At 42.2% G+C, this 22,470-nt stretch overlaps 2 protein-coding genes across 16 annotated transcripts in view; one reads left to right on the top strand and one right to left on the bottom strand.

Moving 5' to 3' along the window:
• C7H12orf54 (chromosome 7 C12orf54 homolog) overlaps positions 1 to 22,470 on the bottom strand; it is a 370,404-nt gene that overhangs the window by 321,924 nt on the left and 26,010 nt on the right. For 4 of the 12 annotated variants that reach the window (XM_077170712.1, XM_077170711.1, XM_077170713.1 and 1 more), the window contains exon 3: positions 6,863 to 7,034. In XM_077170712.1, the coding sequence (XP_077026827.1) occupies positions 6,863 to 7,034 (172 nt within the window). The other 8 variants (XM_077170719.1, XM_077170718.1, XM_077170722.1 and 5 more) reach the window with 6 other exon arrangements.
• Positions 6,001 to 16,484, top strand: ZNF641 (zinc finger protein 641). 4 transcript variants are annotated; one of them, XM_077170707.1, is made up of 6 exons: positions 6,001 to 6,118; positions 8,830 to 9,038; positions 9,639 to 9,730; positions 11,004 to 11,133; positions 11,746 to 11,859; positions 12,755 to 16,484. In XM_077170707.1, the coding sequence occupies exons 2-6, from the start codon at positions 8,855 to 8,857 to the stop codon at positions 13,507 to 13,509; spliced, it is 1,275 nt and encodes a 424-aa protein (XP_077026822.1). In that variant the 5' UTR covers positions 6,001 to 6,118; positions 8,830 to 8,854; the 3' UTR covers positions 13,510 to 16,484. The 4 variants fall into 4 exon arrangements, with proteins under 4 accessions (XP_077026822.1, XP_077026821.1, XP_077026825.1 ...); XM_077170706.1 differs by lacking the exon at positions 6,001 to 6,118 and adding an exon at positions 6,144 to 7,083; XM_077170710.1 differs by lacking the exons at positions 6,001 to 6,118; positions 9,639 to 9,730 and having other exon boundaries at positions 8,923 to 9,038.

Raw genomic sequence — 22,470 nt, 5'->3', positions numbered from 1 at the left:
AAATATAAATTAAGAGTCAGATATAATAGAACTAAAGGTCATGCTTTCTGTAATTTATAAACAAAGTGTGTTGCTAATTTTAAAAAGCTAAATTAAGAAAATATAATATGAAGTAAATGACAAGTCTGCTTAGAGAAAGTTTTTGTACTATAAAAATTACAGTTCCTGAGATTGCAGCCCTTAGAAGCTGACCTAGTCTGACTCTGATTATACCATCAGCTTTCACTAACCAACAGCTGCCTGGTATCTGTTGTCTGTACTGACTACAAATTATTTTTGCCAAATAATATCCATCACTAACATCTTGCATTTGAATAATGTGTTATAAATTTTCAATCATATGCATATTTGTTACTTAATTTAATCTCACAACAGGTTTTATGGAAGACTGACACCAATTTAAAAGATGAGGTTAAAGCTGTGGCCTGTCACTCAGAGGCATAGCCATGATTGAAAATCAATCTTTTGTACTTAGTTTAGTGCTATTTCCAATACACCATCCTACCCATTACCTAATTTAGAGCTGTCTTTTAACTAAAATATTCCCATTTAAAGAATACACAAGAAACTGTTATTTCCTAGTGAGACTATGTCCCCTCCCCCTCAGTATCAAGGACAGCAATATTTAAGAACTTCTTAAATATACTCTGTTTTCTATTCTGTTATTTTATTTTAAAAGTTTTCTGTTAACCACCCAGTAAATTGATTACACAACCCACCAATGGATTGCAATTCACAGTTTGAAAAACACTTGTGCATAGGTTGTGGGAAAAAAAGCTGCTATCCCTTGAGAGCTTGGTACTTTTGAAAAGGAAGCCCTCCTTTAGCATTAATGCTGTCCATAATAGGATTGAAAGGGGGTGCACAGAGCTTAGTATGCTTCTAGTGAGATGACCATTCTACCACACACACATCATCACCCACCTAACCTCAACCAATGCTGACACTTCACCTCAACAGTAACAAGATAAGAAACTAGTCCCAAGAAGGGACCTATAATTAGAACCAATCATCCACCTCCTACTAAGAGTACTTGAGAACTAATCTTACTAGTCTTGGTTAGTTTACTGGAGTCCTTTAAAAGGGGAGAGATTTTGGTAAAAACACAGTTGCTTCAGAGCCAAGAAAGATGCAGACACTTGGAGATGCTTGGAGTTCCAACACAGAGAAGAGATGCCTAGATGCCCTATATCCCTGTTTACCACAATCACCACAAGAATTCTTGCCCTCCAGGCCACTCCTTATCATAGAGATTCTTACCCCATTATAGTTCTGTACATCGCCAAATCTGAATCAGACTCCAAGCCCCAACACAAACCTTAACTCCTTCCACTGGTGACCTATGGAATTCAGGGTCTGCCAACTATAAAATCCTTTTGGTCCTTCAACTTCTTTGATGGATATTTTTTTTACCTCCTTTATCTAATGAAAACTTGGGTCTCCCTAGAGGACAGAGTGTGCCACCCTTGCAGCCCTCTCAAGGGATAGCAGCTTTTTTTCCCACAACCTGCACACAAGTGTTTTTCAAACTGTGAATTGCAATCCATTGGTGGGTTGCGTAATCAATTTACTGGGTGGTTAACAGAAAACTTTTAAAATAAAATAACAGAATAGAAAATAGAGTATATTGCCTGTAATTAAGCTGAGCATTGTTTCATGAAATTTCTGTTTCAGTTATATAATTGATGAGTGTGCTGGAGAACAATGTAAAACATATTTCTTTTTTATATCATAGTGATGTATGTCATTTGAAAGCCACTGCTTTTACGCCAACTAGGATTAGAGGTGGAGTAAGTGCTCTTTTTGCTCCTCGCTGCTGCCTCTAGTACCATTTTTCTCCCTCTCGCCCAGCTCCTTTGAAATGTATGCCATCAAACCATTTCATGAGCTACCCGTCCTTGTTGTACTCACCTACCATACTCCTGGTCATTCTCCCTCTTCCATTAGGTATTCTATCAACTGGCTTATTGTTCCACTCTCCATAACCCATCATCATTCCTGGTGACCTCAATAGTCATGTGGACAATGCATCTCACACCCTGGGCTAGATTGCACAAGTAAGCACAAGTATGATCATATGGCTTGTTAAAATACTGAACTATTTTCATAGTCACTGCCTAACTCCTTGAGTGTCATCCCCCATATTCTGGCCTCTCAACCAGGACCCATAAGAACACTCCACAATTTAGAAACTAAGGGAATCACTTAGCACAGCAAGGCACCTTCAGTTACCAGCTTCAGTGCTATAGACTCCATCCATTTTGATGGGTCCATGCTAATTTGGTTACTTATGGTTAAATATTTTGAGTACTATTCCTGTTAACCCCCTAGCTTCTCAGTTTCTTGACTTCATATTGCCTTATATGATCTTGTGCTAGTTTGAAATATTATGTACCCCAGAAAAGCCATGTTACTCTACTCCTGATTCAATATTGTAGGGTGGAAACCTTTAATTAGATTGTTTCCATGGAGACTGACCCACTCAATTGTGACCTATTGACTAGATTACCTCAATGGAGACCTGATGTGCCCAATTATGAGTGTGGCCTTTTGATTAGATGGAGATGTGACTCCATTCATTCATAGTGGGTCTTGGTTAGTTTACTGGAGTCCTTTAAAAGGGGAAAGATTTTGGTGAAAACACAGTTGCTTCAGAGCCAAGAAAGATGCAGACATTTGGAGATGCCTGGAGTGCAGACAGAGAGAAGAGATGCCTAGAAATAGACATTTGGAGATGCAGAGGCCGGTGATGCTAGCCACCTGCCAGCCCATGTGACAAACATCGGCCTTTCTTGAGTCAAGATATCTCTCTAGAAGCTTTAGTTTGGACATTTTTATGAGCTTAGAACTGTAAAGTTGTAACTTTAATTCCCTTTTTAAAAGCTATTCCATTTTTGGCATATTGTGTTCTAGCAGCTTTAGAACACTAAAACAGATTTTATCAACCAATAACTGCAACCACTCCCTAATCTCCACTTTAAGTACCCCACTGTGCCAGTTTGAAGCTGCATTCGATACTGCTGCATGGGATCTTTCTTATTGTTTCCATGAGATGTGACCCACCCAATTATGGGTGGAAACTTTTGATTAGATGGTTCCATGGAGATGTGTCTTCACCCATTCAAGGTGGGGTTCCTTACTGGAGCCCTTTAAGGGGAACCATTTTGGAAAAAGTTTTAGGGCCAAGAGAACCCACACAGCCAGACCTTTGGAAATGCATAAAGAAGATGTCCCTGGGGAAGACACTGAAGAAGCATGAAGAGAAAGCTAGCAGATGTCACCATGTGCTTTCCAGCTGAGAGAGAAACCCCAAATGTCATTGGCCTTCTTGAACCAAGGTATCACTCCCTGGATGCCTTCGTTTGGACATTTTTATAGCCTTGCCCTAATTTGAACATTTTCATGGCCTTAGAATTATAAACTTGCAACTTAATAAATTCCTCTTTTTAAAAGCTATTCCACTTCTGGTATATCGCATTCTGGCAACTTTTACAAGCTAAAACACCGACGATGCTACTACACCTCCAGCTCACTACTAATACTCCCATTCCAACCAATTCTTCTACTTCCCTAAGACCCAGTAATAAAATTCATTTTTTCATCCCAACTTTGCACTCTTCTTCACCCCACTAAAGTCCTCTTTTCACCCATTATCTAGCTTCACTTCCTGGTCTTATTATCAATTACTGAATTCTTACTATGTACTAAATCATGTATTTGCAAGATCTCATTTATTCCTCACAGTAACCCTATGTGTTAGGTAGAATCACATTCATTTTATAGATAAAGAAACTGAGGTTTATATAGGTAATTTTGTCCAGGTTTAGAGAAATTAAAAGTGATAGGTCTCAAATTCTAAAAAGTGTGAATCTCTTATTTCCTTAACAGTTAAACTAGTGATAAAAAAAATAATTTTTCTCCCTGGATTATGAAGATCACATATACACAAAAGCACTTAGTAAACTGTAAAGTACTCTACAAATGTTAGCTATAATTAACCTCTTGACTAAGAAGCACTTACCTTTACTCCCCACAGGGGTCCTAACATGACATTTCCCCTCAGCCTTCTCATTTTCTTCATAGCTATGAACATAGAGGAAGAAACTGTCTCTACTCCCCTGTCGTAGAGAATTCAGCTCTGACATAAAGCTTCAAACTTTCGTATGGAAGAAAAGCAGTGTCATAAATGTTGGTTAGCTTTTAAGTAGCAACAAAAGGCTTGGTTTCATTATGGCTTAGGAGGGTTTCATAAGCCAGGCTGTCTATTTGTTATAATCAACTGACTAAGAAAGGAACTTATAACACAATCCTTTCATAAACTGGTGAATACTTTTATTGTGTTAAGCTACTAAGATAGTGGTGTTGTTAGCCTACCCTAATTAACACATCTTGTGTTTTATTTTATTAATTCTTCTCTTATTTCAGCTTCTTTCCTGAGCTATTACCAGTAGTAAAATAAATGAAAAGAACCCTAAGACGGTTCCATAACCTGGAATGCAAATCTTGTCTCTACTTCACCTACATACACCCTATGATCTTGCCCCACTGAACCGCTCTATTTCCTAGATTATGTTCTATACCTTTCCCCAACTGCACATCCTACACAGGTTCCTTTCTCTGCTCAGAAAGTCTTCCCACTCTTCTCTGATCTCTCATACGTGGTAACTTCTCTTTGCTCCCAGTGCACAGCATATTCCTCCATTTTAACATCTATCACATTTTATTGCAAATATTTGTTTACATGTGTTTCCACAGACTGAGTCCTTGAATCCACAGATAATTTCTTTGGGATCTTTGACTTTCTAGTATTCAGTACAGTGTCTGCCACATAGCAGAAACTCAATAGATATGTATTAAAGCAATGATTGCCACCTATGACCTTCAGTGAGTCACTTATTTTTTAAGTCTTGGTTTCTTCAACAAAATTTAAGTTTTACAGAATCGAGATGCTGAAATAATATGAAAGTAACTTACAGATTATATATAGATTATAAAATAATATGCTTGTTCTCTGGTTGGTAAGCCCTTTGCATCTTTCCCAGGCAAATTCATCTTCACCTTTCAAGGTGGCAATGTCCCACAAAAGTAAAATGAAAGTCACATACGTAATTTAAAGTTTTCTAGTAGCCACATTTGAAAGTAGTAAAAAGAAGCAGGTAAAATTTTAATTTTATACTTAACCCTATATATCCAAAATATTGCTAATGAAGGTTTTTTTTTTCCTTCTAAATCTGGTGTGCATTTCATGCTTACAGCATATCTCCATTCCGACTAAACACATTTCAAAAGTTCAGGGACCAACGGCTCCTGGTCCCTGCGGCTAATGGCTCCCGTAATGTACAACACAGTTGTAAGGCCTACTTCAGCTGTCGCTGCCTTAGTGAAGGCTGTCGCTGACAGTCTCCCATTCAGAATTAATGACTCCTCAAATGCTCTCTCAAGACCTTTATCCTCGCTGTCTTGAAGCCTTACTTTATGATTTGTACGGTTTTTTGTTTTGTTTTTTTTCTCTATACTAGAAGTATAGAGCTCAAGCTCCTTGAAGAATTTCATACTATTTGTCTCTTGAAATCGCTCTCAGTGATTGTCTGGCCCATAACGGGTGGTTATTAAATGTCGAGGTAATTAATGATCCCCTGTGCAACGAACCCGTGAGAGGCCGAATGGCAGGGAAGGAAATGGTCAGTCAAGGAGGGGTTACAGGAAAGCGGCCGCGGCAGGCCGGGATCCGGGCACCCGCCGACCCGCCAGCAACTGAACCCGCCTGGTTAGCCCCGCCGTCCGGCTTCTACCCGCGGCGTCTCCCGGGTGGTTGGCGCCTGGCCTGCGGGCTCAGCCCACCCGGCCTGCGCTCTGTTGGCTTTGGGCCCCGAAGACGCGAGCCCGCCTCCCTTCCCTTCCCCCCCATCCCCCCCGCCGCCGCCGCCGCCGCCACCGCCGAGCCCCGGAAGCGGGCGGAGATTTCCTGTGCCCGCCCCGTCTGCGCCCGCCCGGCTGCCGTCACCGCCTGTCGCTGGCTCCGCCGGCCGCCGGCTCCTAAACGCGAGCGCTGGGCGTAGGGGAGGGGCAGGTGGCGCCCGGGAGGGAGGCACCGGGCCGCGGGCCAAGCCGACCGGGGGTGAGTGGGGCCGGGCCGGAGGGAGCCGCGACAGGAGGGAGGGACGCCTGGCTTCCCGGGGCGGCGGTGGGGGCCCGGTCACCCATGCGGGCGGGGAAGATAATCGACGCGGCCTCCGGGTCTCTGCCTTTCTCCGGGGATCGGCCCCACTGACATTCTGTGTCCGCCTCTCGCCCTGTCTTTCCTGTCCCCATCGTCGCTGTCAGGCCCCGCAGGTTCCCTCTGCTGTCACTCGCGCACAGGTTACCCATGGCTCCCTTTCTCGTCACTTGTCATGCCCCAGTTCTTGGGAAACCTGTTTTCTGACCTCACTTCCCCTGCTCCAGCCTTGGATCTCTTGGATTCTCTGAAATCCGATCCTCTCCAGGGGCACTGTGACAAGAAGGAGGGAACTAGTAACCTTATTCGGGAACTGGCTCCGGCTCCGCCCACGCCCCACCCAGGCCAGGGGCCAGTGTACTCTGAGCCGGACTTGTCCCTGTGTCCTTGGGGTACTCATTTCGATAGGATGGCCCTTTCTCTGTCCAACAGCAGGAGCTGCAAAAGCTTCCTTCTGCAGGTGCCTTGCCACCCAGATATATGAGGAAAAGAGAAAGATGGGAGCCCTAGAATCCAGACCCCAGTAGGCATGGAATCATCCTGAAACCAGGAAAAACCAGCTTGGAGCTGCCACCTTAATTGCCCAGGTGCTGGCTTTGAGACAGTGAACATCTTAGGAAATGCAGCCTAGGAACAGTAACTTACCCCCTCCTTTGCTGAGATTTTTGCAAGCACTTCCACAGGTTTTCGGTCAGTGCTGTGGAGAAGCTCACAGCTGGTCCAAAAGGCTCTCCCAAAAGAGGCTTCTGATCGGGGAACTCTGCTGCCAGAGAAACAGGTTTGAGACCAGCGTCCAGATATTTAGCTAGAGGTAAAGCTGTGGAGGAACATATGCCAAAGGAACTAGGTTATAAGGAAAACCTTAGGTAAGTAAGAGAAATTGGTGCCCAGTGTGTTAGAAGGAAAGAGAATGCAAGAGCTGAGAGAGCTAAAATAGAAGTTTCTCTTTATTGCTTTATTGGGAATTTTCCTTTCTTACAAGAAGTCTTTGAAAAGGAGACTTCTCCTAAGCTGGGAATCAGTCCAGGATGCTCCCATGAGGCCCTGAGACGATTTTAGACTTCTGAAATGAAAGGAGAATTTGTTCTTCCTGTGAGTGGGTTTAGGGTTTCTACCTTCCTCTTTTAACAGAGACAAATAGGGAAGAAAATAAACGATTTTGACATCTGTCATTACCTATTCTGGACTGGGTTCTTGCAAATTTTATGGTTGGATGTCTGTAAGAGTGGGCCAAGATAGTTACCAAGGTTTTGGCCTGTTCTTCGAAGCTTTTCACTGGCTGTAACTGGTTAAGTATTGAATATGAATTGTAAAAACATGATTTTGCCAAGCAGGAAGGAATTCTGAGCAGTCTCATAGACTATTCTTCAGCCATAGGCAGGGAGGTCCCTATCACAAAACAAATAAGGCATGTCCTTAAGTTGTCCAGAGAAAAGAAAAGCCCACAACCTGGTCCTGTGTAGTATAGGATTAGTGTTCAGAAATTTTTTTATCTAACCTAAATCTCTTCTCTTGTAATTAAATCCCATTTCTTCTGTTTGCTCTATATACAGATACACCTCTCTTTTTATTCATCAATAGTGTCGTACATCAACTTCTCTAAGAAAAGAAAATCATGTCCATTGTTTTTAGCTTTTCCCCAAAGGTCCTATGTCTCATCCCTTTCTTCACTTTTGTTTCCTTCTCTGGACACACTCTGGCTTCTGCACAACCTTCTTTAAAATTGAATATATTTTTCTAGTGAGCTCTGACTGGTGCCTGCCAAACAGATTCATTCTTGTGTCTAAAATCACAGCCAGGTTCACACCAGGGCCATATTAACAGCAGTGCTTCTTTTTCCATCTCTTGTCCAAACCATTTTTTGTTCTTTACCACCTTTCCCAATTAAACATCAGCTCCTCAGAGTTGACCAACACTTTCTCTTGTCTGTTAGGGTTTTTTGGAATCCTAACACTTGCTCTCCAAGTTATTGGTCTTTCTACCATATTTGCTACCTGTTTTGATTCTTCTCCATAAGGGTTACAGATCATATGTCTCTTTACTGAGGCTTGTCCTAGGTGAGGCACCATTTGGTCTAGTGTACTCATTTAACACCTACACTCTTTGCCTAGCACTTCTACTTAATGAAATAATTCTATTCTAAACTAGTTGTTGAGAACAGGATGTGTTACACAAAATCTTATGTGTGACTACATCCATCTTTGTTGATTGTAAGTCTGTGTGCATTCCTTCTTGCATGTTTCCAGACTGGTTACTTTTCTTGAATTTTCAGTCATTGAAATTAAATGGATATCTTTTTAATTTTCAAGATTGTTCTTTTTAAAAAAAAATAAATTCTTTAAGGTTCAGGAACAGTGTTTCTGTCATGAAGTTCCCAAAATAACAGTCAGTGCCTTTACTAGGTAGCATCTACCAATGTCTTAATTCCTCTAAGAAGCCTGATGTCAGGAACAGTTGACTGAAACACACCAAGCTTTTAAAGTTCATTTTCCATCAACCTCCTCCTATACAGTTTCATCTTTTATCCCTAGGGCTGTTCACCACAACTCCCTTAGAAATACCACCCCTTTCCATTTTCATTCATGGGTACAGCTGATATGACTTTGTTCCAGGTCACAATTTGGGTTTGCAGCAAAAATGCTTTCAGAACAGACTGCAGCCCTGGGGGCAGGATGGGAGTCAATGAATGTCCAACTGGATGGAGCAGAGCCCCAGGTGGAAAGGGGAAGCCAGGAAGAGGGGTCATGGAGAACAGTGCCAGGGCCACTGGAGCACCTGTGCTGTGACCTTGAAGAGGAGCCACAGTTCCTTCAGGAGAAGGGTGAGAGCCCATACGGTATTGTGAGAAACACAATGCAGAGAGTAGTTTCCTAATCTCTATTCAAAATGTAGAGTTAAAAAAAAAAATTGCCATGATCCAAACAGCATAACCACTACCAGGTCTAGTTAATTATTCCTGGGCCATGATCACAGGAACAGAAGAAACGTCTGAATTCTCCAAACCATGTGACAGGTTTTTCCCATTCCTTGCATAATCACTCCCTTCACACACTAAAAGTACAGAGGTTCATGGTAGTGGATGTGGGAGAAAAGGAAGTGATGGCAACACTGATTACTGTTGGAGAACACTCACAGTAAGATGCACTTTACTAGGTGAAAATTATATTCAAGTATAGACATTCAAGCCATGGCAAGGCTAGTAGAGATGGAAGACAAACATCTCTACTAAAGCCACCCAATACCCATATAGAACATTTTGAGGGAAGGCCTCTTGACTACAGTGATGTGCTTGAGTGTTATCAACTAGCATAAATATTAGAGAAGATGTGGCCCTTAATAAACCCCTCTAAAATGGGGCACAGGCTCTCAGTGGAGAAGAATGGGTGGTTCATCTCTAATGACTCCTCTCTCCCCTCATCAGCTCAATCTGCACCCTGGGTTCCTGCCATTCCTCAGGAGGGGAGCACCGGAGACTGGGAGATGGCAGCTGCCCTTCTTGCAGCTGGATCACAGGTGGGCTGTGCTCCATTGGCCTCTCCCAGGGCCTCATCATTGCTGCCTTTCTATACCCTATTATCACCCCATTTATTTATTATTTCAGATGATCACTAATGATATGTTCATCTTATAACTGAGTAGATTCTGTCCCTGCCTTGGAGCTCATAATACCCTTGGAAATATGAATGGAGGCATAACAAAAAGAGAATTCCTTGGAGGTTAGGGTTTATTGATGGATGGCTATGCTAGCCATGGGGGCATTTTAAGCCCTTTACTTAACTTCCCTTAAGTAATGAATGTGGAAAGATTAGGAAGAGGGGATTCTGAAGGGAACTTGCAAGAACATAAAGTGGATAAGACTGTGGATGATGGAGTATTTATGGAAAAGAAGAGAAGAGATATGAAGAGGGGAAAAGCTTAAGAGAAAATGTCTTTCTATTCAGAAGTCAACAGGAGAGGCATGGAAAGCTTCAATAATAATACTAGCTACATTCCCAGAGAGTTTACCACATATGCTTTTCTCTGAGTGCTTTACATATATTAACTTCCTTAATCCTGATGCAATTATCCCCAATTTACAGATGAGACAACTGAAACAGGGAGAGATTAAGGCACTTGTGTCAGGTCATACTGCTGGTAAGTGGTAGGGCTAGCAGTCACATGGCTATCTGAATCTGAGCTCCTAACTACCATACTATGCTACCTCAAAAGATAAGGATACGCATGCAACTCAAAAAAAAAAAAAATCAACAAATGATGCTGCAATAACAGGATATTCACATGGGAAAAAAATGAAATGTGACCCCCACTGCACAGCATACAAAAAAAAGGATATTGCACGGTATGGCATTAGAGGCAAGAAAGAATGTTTTATCTGTATCATTTTTTGCTGATAGAAAAGGAGAGGTCAAGTAGAGGAAAGAGAAGATGGTACAGAATCTCTGCAATGAAAAGAGTAGGGCAGGTGAGAAGAGACTTGCCCAACAACTGTACTTAAACAGAGGGAACAATGAGTCAGTGGTACCTCTACCTTCTCATGGTATTGTGAGAAATACCTAGTTGGAAACTCCTCTAGAGACATTACCTTCATTCTCTCTTGGACTGTCTACCTCTACCCCTGTCCTTATTTTCCCCTTTACCAAAACTGTGTGCCCTGCCCAGGGACCTTGGGGCAATTCCTTTCCTAGATCCTCTCTTGCCCTCTCTCTCTATACCTCAGCCTTTTATACCAAGATCACATTTTCCTTAGGGAACAGCTGCTGACAGAAGATGCCACGTTTTGTTTCAGGGCCTGGTAACCATCAAGGATGTGTCGCTGTGCTTCTCTCAGGAGGAGTGGCGGAGCCTGGATCCCTCTCAGACAGACTTTTATGGAGAATATGTCATGCAGGAAAACTGTGGGATAGTGGTCTCTCTGAGTAAGCATGACCTTCCCCAGCCACTAAAAGATTGCACTCTGGGAGGATGGAGCCATCTGTTCCAGGGCTGTTGTAGTGTCTGTCTCAGGTTCTGTCCTTGGTAGGAAATCTGTCTAGGCTTGCACCAGAAAAAGAACACTGGGGCCAATCCAATGGAAGTGAGGCATCATTTTTAAAAGCAGCTGCAAAATAATTCTGAATTCTGGTGAAAAAGAACTTTAGGCTCTTCTTGTTTGGGAATTGGGAGATTCTTACAAAGCAGAGAGAGGGATGTCTGTGAGATGGAACTAGGTCCTTAGAAATTCAGGAGCCATCTAAGGGGAAATGGAGTTGTAAGGGGGAGTAGCTATAATAGGGCTAATTAAGTGAAGTTATGACCAGAAAGGAAAGTTTCAAAGTTCCATTTGTGTGGAAGAGACAGACTCAATGGGGAGGAGAATCTGATTTTCTTGGTGAAAGAAGAGGGACTTAGAAACAGGGAGAACAAAAAGGACTGTATCTGCCCTTCTTTTATCTTGAGTTCCATGGCATAATCTAGGAAACGACTTTTTTTCAGAAATATAAAATTACTGTTGAACTAATTGGCATCTCTTTATTCCTTTCCATGGACAGGATTTCCAATTCCCAAACTGGATATGCTTTCCCAACTAGAAGGAGGGGAAGAACAATGGGTCCCTGACCCCCAGGATTTGGAGGAGAGGGACATCCTGAGAGTCACATATACAGGTAAGGACCTGGAGTAGACTTCCAGCCACTGCCTTCAGTCCTCTCAGAATACTATCATTCTATGTCCTTCCATTACCTCTGCTGCCTCAGAAAGTTATACAGTTGAAAGGTTTAGAGATCTTTGTCTTCAAAAACAAGGCAGTGTAGCAGAATGGTTTAGAGTCCAGGATTTAGAGCTAGACTTTGTAGATTGGAATCCTGGGCCATGGCTGTGAGTCCTTCGAAAAGTAAGAAACCCCTCTTTGGTTTGCTCATCTGTAAGTTATTGTGAGAATTACATGTGTTAACATATTAGAACAGCAGAATAATGCCAAGCACTTAATACTGAGCACTTAATGGTCATCCTTATTGTTACCGTTCTTGTTATTGCTGCTGTTCAACCTCCCACCCACAGCGGGGATTCCTTCTACAATAGCTCTAGTACTGCTAGCAGCAATACTAGGTCTCTCAGCCTGTGAAGATCAAAATGCAATCTTTAACCCTCTTTTTCTTCCTGTTTAGGCAGGAAGATGGTGATTAATTGCAATAAATAGTAGTAAATAAAATATAGTAATAACTAAATAACATGCAAATACTATTTACTAAGTGCTTTCTACGTGGCACGTATTGCACTATCTATCCTATAACAACCTTGAGAAGGAAAGGTGTTGGCAGGAGAAGAAATGGAGGCTTAGAGAAGTTAAGTTAGAGAGCTGAGATTCAAACTTGGGCAATCTGTTTCCTACGCCTCTACACCCATTTCACTGTCTTGTACAACATTAAAATTTATTTTCTCAGTCCTTCTGTGGTGAGGCTTAGGTCCTGACAGGCATCATACAGCCTCATCTGTGACTTGGGTCCTGGGCTGCTCTCTTATGATTCCTCTCTTGAGGTCGATATTTTCCCTTCTCCACAGGAGACGGAAGTGAACATGAGGGAGACACTCCTGAACTAGAAGCAGAAACTCCAAGAATGTTATCCAGTGTGTCTGAAGATACTGTCCTTTGGAATCCGGAGCAGGATGAAAGCTGGGATTCCATGCCCAGGAGCTCCAGAGGAATGCTCCTGGGCCCACCTTTTCTTCAAGAAGATAGTTTCTCAAATCTTCTGTGTAACACAGAGATGGATTCCCTATTAAGACCCCACACATGCCCCCAATGTGGGAAACAGTTTGTGTGGGGCTCCCACCTTGCCAGGCATCAGCAAACCCACACTGGGGAGAGACCTTACAGTTGCCTCAAATGTGAGAAGAGCTTTGGGCGAAGACATCACCTGATCCGGCACCAGAAAACCCACCTGCATGACAAGCCAAGCAGGTGCTCTGAGTGTGGCAAGAATTTCCGATGCAATTCCCATCTTGCCAGCCACCAGAGAGTCCATGCAGAAGGCAAATCCTGTAAGCCCCAAGAGTCTGGGGAGAGCCCTGGGGCTAGGAAACGGCAGCGCACCCCACCAGTGCCAAAGTGCCATGTGTGCACTGAGTGTGGAAAGAGCTTTGGTCGCAGGCACCACCTGGTGAGACACTGGCTGACCCACACTGGGGAGAAGCCCTTCCAGTGCCCTCGCTGTGAAAAGAGCTTTGGCCGCAAACATCACCTGGACAGACATCTGCTGACCCACCAGGGACAAAGTCCCCGGAGCAGCTGGGACAGAGGGACATCAGTCTTTTGAAATGTTTCTGCTGCAGCTGTGGTCAAGCCTAACAGTTGGTGCTACCAGAGTCTAAGCCAGGGCTACTCCTCTCTTATACTCATTGGCCAGAATCATGAGTCCTGGTCCTGTCCATAGGAAGATGAGGTTCCAGCATTGGCCCAAGCATTTCTTACCAGTTCTGTAAGATATGACACAGCAAAGTGGTTCTTTGGGCAAAAACTTTTGGGAAACAATGCATAGTACATGGACTGACATTTAACTTGAGGCCTTTCTCAAACGTACAGTGATACCAGCAGTTTATGGCTAAGATCCATTCTCATTAGTTGAAACCCATGCCGTACTGGTTGTTAAATATTCTAAATGTCATCTTTGTATACTCTATTATATTTATATATATATGTATATATTATGATATATACATATATATATACATATACACACACACACACAGAGAAAGAGCATATTAGCATATTAAAAGCTCTGAAAACATCTGAAACAGAGCAAACTGATAAGCCGTTTTTAATGCATTGTTTCCTAAATTTATTTGGCCTCAGTCTCCTTTCTATTTCCCATCCCATAGAACTAGTGACTCCATCCAACACACTGTGGTGGACTTTGGGTTAAAGAGTAAAGAGGAAACAGGAGAGGAAGAGGAAAGAGATAGTGGTCAGGCGCCCAGAGTCCCCCTTGGTTTATCCAGTTGAAAGCTGGGGGCTAGACTTCCTGCCTGTGTGGGTCAGTCCCCCTTATTCCCATCACCCTGTTACAGAGACATACCTCTCATCCCTCCTATTAAAAAATAGAAAGATTAATCTCTCTACCCCCTTATCCCTACTGCCTTCATCTTGCACATACATTTATCCAGCTGCAAGATCACCCTACTATGCTAAGAGATGAACCATATACCGGCAAGTAATCCAGGCCCACACAGAAGAAAACAAAACTATCCCGTGAACAGACCCCTCTCCTCTCGACTGTTCTTTATGTGTCTATGTGTATCTATGTGCAGGGTTTTTGAAGAGAGCATGCTAAGTGCAAACTGTTCAAGCTAGATTTTCTGGGGGCTATGTTTGGGGATGAGGGTAGTGGGGACTATATGGAATCTTTTGTTTTGCTTCAAGATAGGGAATAATCTGGGTGACTAAGGGAGCCCTAGTGGAAGGGATTAAGTGATGAGCTAAATTGTGGAGTTGAGGGATAAAGCTTCCCCAACATCACTGAGATCAAGTCATAACCATGGATACATATGCCTGGATCTTAATTTCTGGGCCACAGACTGTTCTTGGCTGGGAGGAGAGAGGAAGAGAGATCCTCACTGAGGTGAGCTGTTTTGTTGTTGATTTCAGGCAACATACACATAGAAGCTTTGTGCTGAGTGAGTTTTTTGTTGTTTTTGTGTAAGTGCTGGGCAATTAGGACAGGTGCTTGCAAATTGTTGTCATCACTCTTGTTTGACTTTGATTATCTAGTCAAGGGGACAGTTATTCTTGAGGATCTCATTCTCTGAAATAAAACTTTAGGGAAAACAAAACTAGGGGAAATGGCTGTTGCTTAGCTTTCCAGCTGATGCAGGTTAATGAGCTTTGCAGTTGATATTTTTCCCAGTTCTGGGAAGGTGTTTCCACTAAGGCTCTTAACTTCAGTACTTGTATAAGTATTCTAGTATCTGTTAATTGATAAGTTGGTCATTGTTTCTCTTTATTAATAATTGTGTTAATACCATTCTTAAACTTAAAAATTATCTTGAAGCATGTAGGAGCAGTTTGGGGTTAAGGAGAGAGGGGAACAAACAGGATAAAAGTGAGATATTTTTTCTGAATGCTTAGATCCTGTTTTTTCCCTAAAACACTTATTTTTCAAGCACAATTGGTGGAATTAACAAGAAAGAAAGAGGATATGCATTGTAACCATCTAGTTTAATGACGGCCCCATTTGCAAAGGAAAAACTGAGTGAATCACAATTCCTCAGTCCTGGACCCAAATGAATCTGCAAATAGGGTCATTTTACTGTCTGGGCTTCTTGGAGTGAATGTGACTTGAGCAGCCCTGCCCCCACCTCTCTTCTGCTGCTTCCTTTGCCTGGAGTGCACTTCCTCTGCATATGTTCCCATGAATAGAAACAAATGGCCAGTATTTTGTAGTACAGGCCCTGTCCTATGTCCTTGGAGACAGGACAACTTTTAGAATCAGAATTAGAAGATGCCCCAGGGAACAGTAAAGTATTGGGCTCTAATGGTAAAAGTGGGCTATACCATTTTCTTTACCCTCCCACTTTGTCTTAGTCTTTTCTGCAAATCAGCTCTATGTAAACAAATGTTCAAAACCTGTTTTGGATCACAGAACATTGTGAAAATCTGCTGAAAACAAAAATCTGCATTTGAGAAAAATGGACATTTACAATTCATTCAGTTTTATATACACATTTAGCAGCTTCAGCCCATCCTTGGAAATGCTGAACTAGTGTCAAAGAAGGGGAGTTACCCTGGCCCAGTATGGTCATTATATGTGTCAAGAATTACACAAGGATCACTAAATATTATAAGGACTAAAATACCAGAGACAGTCGGGTATGAGGACAGCATGGGTCTTTAATGACTAGAAGGGCACTACTTATGTTCTGTTTTAAAAAAGATCTTACATGCTGAGAAATCTAACTCCTCATAAACTTTGCTTTAAAGACTGCAAGATGGCATTCCTTACATCCAAACAGCAGTACCTAGAGTTCTTCTGGACCTGAGGTATTACATCATGCCTCCTGATAACCACATGTTAAGCTCCAATGTTTTACCTCTTTTGGTAATTGTAAGGATAGACAATGAAGCCCCCAAAGCATAGGTGCAGGCAGTCAGAACACTCAACTGAAACATTTTATGGAATCTAAGGGACTCTGCTGAAGGGACAACACTTTGGGTCATTTATGGTGTACCATTCTCTTCTCTACCTCGATCCAACACCACCTCCCCTTGGATGAAAAATAAAACAAGCAACAGCCATCAGATGAGTGAATAGATTTGAATGCTTTTCTCTACTGGGTATCGGCTTCAAACTCTCATCTTTTTCCCACTCCCTTCTTCCACATACCCAATCTATCCCTTTAAATAAAAAGTGTCTCTGTGTCCTCCCTGGGCAAATGTAAAATAGGAAATTCCATCTTTAGGAAACTGCTTACTTTTTCTCTCTACCCTACATCTAGGGTAGTGGTGCCTCTACCCTATTCAGGGTCCAAGTGTCTCCCTTTCCACCCTTGTGAAAGTATCTCTACAAAGAATCCCTTACACAGGAAAATATAGCCCAAAGTATCAGCTTTCTCTAGAGCTATGTACATTTTAAGCCGTAGCTCTCACTGTGGAACAAAATGTTTTTCTCTTGTTAAAGCAGTGTTATGCATTCAGGAAGGTAAAGGGGTGATAATCTGGGACAAAATCTCTCCCTTTCTAGCATTCCTGCCATCAAACCACTGTTGCCTGTTGAGTCTTGGCTCAGACTCAGAAGGGCCAGAAGACAGGTTTGTTCCATCCCTGTTCAGATGAGTACACGGAATGAGAGGAGGACTGTGCATACAATTAACAACAGAAAAGAGAAATCTGTCCTAGATCCCTTAGAAAGCCTGAGCTGGAAAATTTTCCTTTTATTCCCCAAAATGCTGTACTGAGCCACAGTAGTTCTCAAAATGCAGTCCTCAGACCTGCAACAACAGCATCACTTAGAAATGCAAATTTTGGGGCCTTAGAAGAACTCAGGGGGTGGAGCCCAGCAAATATATTTTAACACACCCTCCAGAATAGCTGATGTATGCTAAAGTTTGAGTACCACTGGCTAGGAAACTCAAGTTCCATTTCAAGCAGTGGTTCCTTACCCTCTTCAAATGGGGAAGTAGAAGGGATCTTCACATCCCTGTTGTCAGATTTATTTTCTGCACCCTCACTAGACTGGTAGCTGCGCAGTTCTGTTCCCCTTGAATCCCAGGGTCTTCCTCAATGCTTAAATCAGTGAAAGGACAGTTGTTAGTCATCAATTTCAGAAGCTGATGGGGCGACTACCAAGTTCCCTTGATTGGTTAGTGCCCAAATGGGCACTAAAGATAATAAAGGTCCAAAAATCTGAAAGCGTAGAAAGGAGAAGCACCCCAAAGACAAGAAATACATACACTGTGTAACTGAAAAATTGACCAAGGAAATGGCCCTCCTTTGCTAGTTATCTGGTCCTTTTCTAGGCCTTTCTAATAAGATGGCTTGGAGGAAGAGAGATGAACATTCAGCACAGAGGCAGAGAGTGAAGCCATCGCTGCTAAGTTTTAAGGACCCATCTTCCAACCTCACAATAGGATTGGAGACTAATAAGAGGTAATGTAAGAGATTTCTAACCATGATTTGGCCTACCCTATGGGCATGGTCAGCAGGAGCATCAGAGTGCCCTCATGCTGCAAGAGAACCAGGCTCATCTAGTAAAGTGTGACATAGACCATTTACAAGATAGACGTTGTAGCCAATTAAGCCACGACACCCACATCAAACATGCATTCTCCTAATTTGAAGTCTGTCCAATTCAGGGTAGAAAGAAAGGATCAGCCTTGGAGGACCCTGTCACCTCCTAGCTCCTCTCTGGTACACTTCCACAGGGACAGAACTGACTGTTGCAAACTCACCACTACTGTCAGGCTCTCAAAGATCAAAAGAGTAGAGGGAACCTAAACCTTTTTTGGGGGTGACATTCAGCTCCCCTCCCCCAGGGCAGAGAGAAACTTGGCTGCAATTTTCTTCCATGCCAGGCTTCACGCACTCTTCCTCTTTCCTGTTACTGTCTCCATTTGCCCAATAGGCAGTGTTCTTCCTCCACTCTACGCTCTCACTTCTTTTTTACAATTTGGATGGTTTTGTGTTTTGTTTTGTTCCGCTTTGCTTGGGAAATGCTACCATTGCTAAAGGGCATTTTCCCCCCAGTCCTCCTCCTTCTCCTTCTATTGAAGTTTCTCTTCAAGCTTCTTGTGAGTTCCATTCCATCATGAGCCTATCTACTGTTCCACTGCCTGTTGTAGTTTCTTTTCTATAAGCTCTAAGCCCACTAAGTAGGAGTCATTCTTAAACTTCACTCTTATCCCCCTAATTCTTGGCTTAGCTATAGCAGCTCATACACCATCTCATCACTCTGCATCTCTTTCTTTCTCTCATAACACAGTTTGCATTCAGACATAGTAGAGGTCACTGGTATGAACCCTACTGCCAAATCCCAACCCATTACTCCATTCTCCTGAAGCTCTTCTTATTATCACTTCAAAATCACCTCCCACTTTTCACCATTTTTGCTTACTCTGCCCCATCTATTTCTTGTGGTTACTGACAATCAAACGCTGATGTGTCAATCCTATAAGCAATTTTTGGCGTACTTACTGTGTTGCCAGATCCTTGCTGTTCCCGGCCTGGGGGAGTCCATTGTGTACATGGTCCCTGTCTTCAGCATATTCCTCAGCAGTGCCCTCCCCTGCCACCATTTTCCTGCCACACCTCATGCCACTGTGTGCCAAGGTGCCACCTTTGGGGGTATATAATCTTAGAATCATCCCAATCCTGGTGCCTCAAATTTGTTACTCTTCTGTACCTTCTACAGGTTATCCAATGGAAGAGCATAACTCTATATCCTTAGGGATGAATAATAAACTCCTTACAGTATTTGCCAGTTGAATAAAAGACATGTTGGCTGTGTCACTGATTTCCTCTTTTGGTCCTTTCCTCCAATTCCCCCTCTATTCCCTGTTCCTCTCTCCTGATAAAAGAAAAAAGGCTGCAACAGAGTGGGATACACCAAGCGAGAAAGCTGCAGAGCCAGGAGCAGGCACCCTCACTGCCATGCCTCCCAAAACACCCTGCCATGCTCACTCCTGGCATTCTGCCTGAATAGTGGGGGATGGGAAGGAACAACCACCTCCCAGACGTCACTGCCCAGTCAGACGGTGACTTAACCCAACCTGGAAATGCCACCCAAGGGGGGTAAGTTGAGGTGACAGCACCACTGGTGGTCTGCTCCCACCAAGCAAAGCTGTGGAAGGGTGCTGAGCAGGACCAGGACTAGTGTGAGGCCAGTATGGCACCAAGGGCACAAATTCGAGGTACTCAATTTGAGGATCATGAAAGTACAGACCATGCTCTTGTGAGACCCTAATGCTTAATGAGTTTGGAGTTAAAGGTGACAATGTTGACTGCGAACTGGCCCACTTAGGCATGTTTGCAATAACTGGAGATTTCTTCAGAGCCATAGGAGTGCACACTATCACTCAGATGAAGTTAGGCAGGCACTGGGTCAAGCCAGACACATTCACCACTGAGGGTGAAAAGGACTGGCATCTAGCAGAGAGTACTGAGAGGATACTGTAGGTAATGACTGTAAGAAAAAATGGAAAATTTGACTTGGGGAGAACCACTGGCCAGTGCCCACAGACCTCCAGGACCTGGGACTTCTCCAGGACTAGGAGAGGGAATGGCTTTGAAGGCACTGATTGCAACCCAAAGGCACTTTCTTGCTGAATAGGATTTGCCTGAAACAGCTTCCTGCCTAATGCCTACAGGATAATCCTTAATCATCCCAGCGTTTTCCTTACACTAGCCAGAAGTTTTGTCTCCTCCAGGCATATGTTTACTCATTTCCTTTGTTTTTACTCTCACTTACTCCACTGAAGCAATATATTTTTGAAAAGTCTGGTCTTTTCCCTAACCAAAAGGTAGGGAGGAAAGAATTGAGGAAAGGGGAAAAAGAAACACAGCTGTGATTGTTCTCAGCCAATTAGGGTGGGCTAATGAAATCCCTACATCCTTCTCCTTGCCCTAATAACAATGCCCTTCCCAGCTTCATCTAAGTCCTCATATTGACAACCTTTCAATCTTCAGTTCTATTCCTTTCTTCCAGGTTCTTTTTTAACATGGTGCCCCTATTACCATTTCCCAAACAACCTGTCTCCCTGTTGTTTCTAGGGACTGAGGTTTTGGCTGGAATGATCTCCAGTCCAACCAGAAATCTTTTTCATGTCAGAACTCTCCAAAAAAGGAAAAATAGAGATCGACTAATTTGAGACCACTAACAAATGGAGATGTTGCATTATGATGTTTGCATGTTCTAAAAAATAGGTTGAAAATTTGACAACCAGCCTTCACCCCAATGAAACCTCTGAATCATCAAAACACTCACTGTAGAAATGGACTCTACATTCCTCACTTTAACCTGCATAAAAAAAATGACTAGATGGTGAGGACCCATTCAACAGTTATAACTGTAGTGGAGAAAGCACTGGATTTGCAGTAAAAAGTCACTTACATTTTTCAGACACTAACTTTTTACCCATCTTAGAGAGGAAAAGGTGAGATGAAATCATGCATGCAAAAGTACAAAGCACAAGCCACCTTATAGATGAAAGAGCTATAATTGACAATTAAGTGGATTTTTTTCTTATTTTAAACAAGCTACAATTTAAATGGCTTAGAAAACAAGTACAAAAAAGATAGAGTGCAAAATCCCCTTCTACCTATCCCCTACAGTTCCGATTCCCTTACCTTCACAATAGTAATTAATTTGAGTTTCTTTATGTAATTCTAAAGAGATAACCATATTTTCCTTTTTGACACACAAAGATATTCATATTTTTCCTTTTTTCGCACAAAGGTAGCATATAGTATACTGTCTTATACCTTTTTTTTTTGTACTTAATGTATCTTAGGGAGCTTTTCATAACAACATATAGAGATCACCCATTTTTTACAGCTGCATGACTACTTCACTCTATGGGAGGTTCAATTTCACTGGTTCCCTAATGTATTTGGGTTATTCCACTTTTCTGCTTAGGCAGCACTTTACTTGGATATATTATTTCAGAAGTATATTAATACATAAAGGATAAATTCATAAAAGTTCTGCTAGATTAATGAATATTTCCATTTGTAATTTCAATAGCCAAATTCCTTCTATTTAGGGGTTACAGCAACTTACGCCCCCCCTTAGCTTTCTATGTGAATGCCTGTTTCTCCACAGCCTTACTGGACAGCAGGTTCTCCAACATTTGGTTTTTGACCATCTGATTGATTAAAAATGTCATTATTTTTTAAAGTGCATTTCTCTTATAATTTCCCCCATTTTCATATTTTAAAGACAATCTGTATTTCTTTTAATCATTTTTTAAACAACTATCCAATATGTGATGATAAGGTAATAACTAAAGGGCATCTGAGGTTCATTACAACTCTGAAGGCCAAAAATCTGATCATCAATGGACTAGGCAGTAGAAGCAAAAAATCAGAAAACTAAGAACTGAGGTCAAGGACACTATGTGTTCTAACTAAAAAATAATACCAAGTACCCCACTAGAATGTAAGCACTCAAAAATGAAGACTATATTTTATCCATCTTGATATCCCCAGCACAGGACGAGAATCTTGCAGGCATTTTGTCCCTAATGAACACGAGGGATAAGTTAGCTGTACATGGGAATTCTTTCCAGAAGTGCTAAAGTAGCATTATGATCTGGAAAAGTTGTATAGTTTGCTAATGAGTTCAGGTCATTTCTAATATGTTAGTGGGTCTTTAAACCTTATCAATGAAAAATCTCAAATGAGCATTGCTAACTATGTTAAGATCAAGGTATGGATCTGTCATGTTTCCCACTGGTCCTGCATGTACTCAATAAATTTGATTAAGTTTGCTTAAATGAAGAAACCATGATAATATAACCAGAGGGGTGATGATCCCCCAGGAAATCTAAAAAAAAAAATTGGCAAGATTTTGCCAGTGTCCTTTGGATCCGATTTTAGGGAGGAAATGCTTTCTGATCCTAAACCACCTGGTTTTTTAACTGAAAACATCCCAGGACTATAAACAGGCAATAAACCCGGCTATCACACAGACATTTGATTAATTTTGTTCTAATTGTATCTGATAGACAATGCTGATAGTTCTTAAGCCTCTTTTCAGATGACTCCCTATTTCCTGATTCTATTTGCT

The sequence above is a fragment of the Tamandua tetradactyla genome, chromosome 7, assembly GCF_023851605.1.
Source record: "Tamandua tetradactyla isolate mTamTet1 chromosome 7, mTamTet1.pri, whole genome shotgun sequence".
In the NCBI taxonomy this organism is placed as follows: domain Eukaryota; kingdom Metazoa; phylum Chordata; class Mammalia; order Pilosa; family Myrmecophagidae; genus Tamandua; species Tamandua tetradactyla.
This window is presented reverse-complemented; position numbering and strand designations above follow the sequence as displayed.

Bases quoted from the DNA above. Each gene is read 5' to 3' on its own strand.
- ZNF641 (XM_077170706.1), top strand. From the start codon at position 7,049: ATGCCAAAGGAACTAGGTTATAAGGAAAACCTTAG. The intron at 7,084-8,829 runs GTAAGTAAGAGA...ACTTTGTTCCAG, and splicing joins GGTTATAAGGAAAACCTTAG to GTCACAATTTGGGTTTGCAG. The intron at 11,134-11,745 runs GTAAGCATGACC...TTCCATGGACAG, and splicing joins TGGGATAGTGGTCTCTCTGA to GATTTCCAATTCCCAAACTG.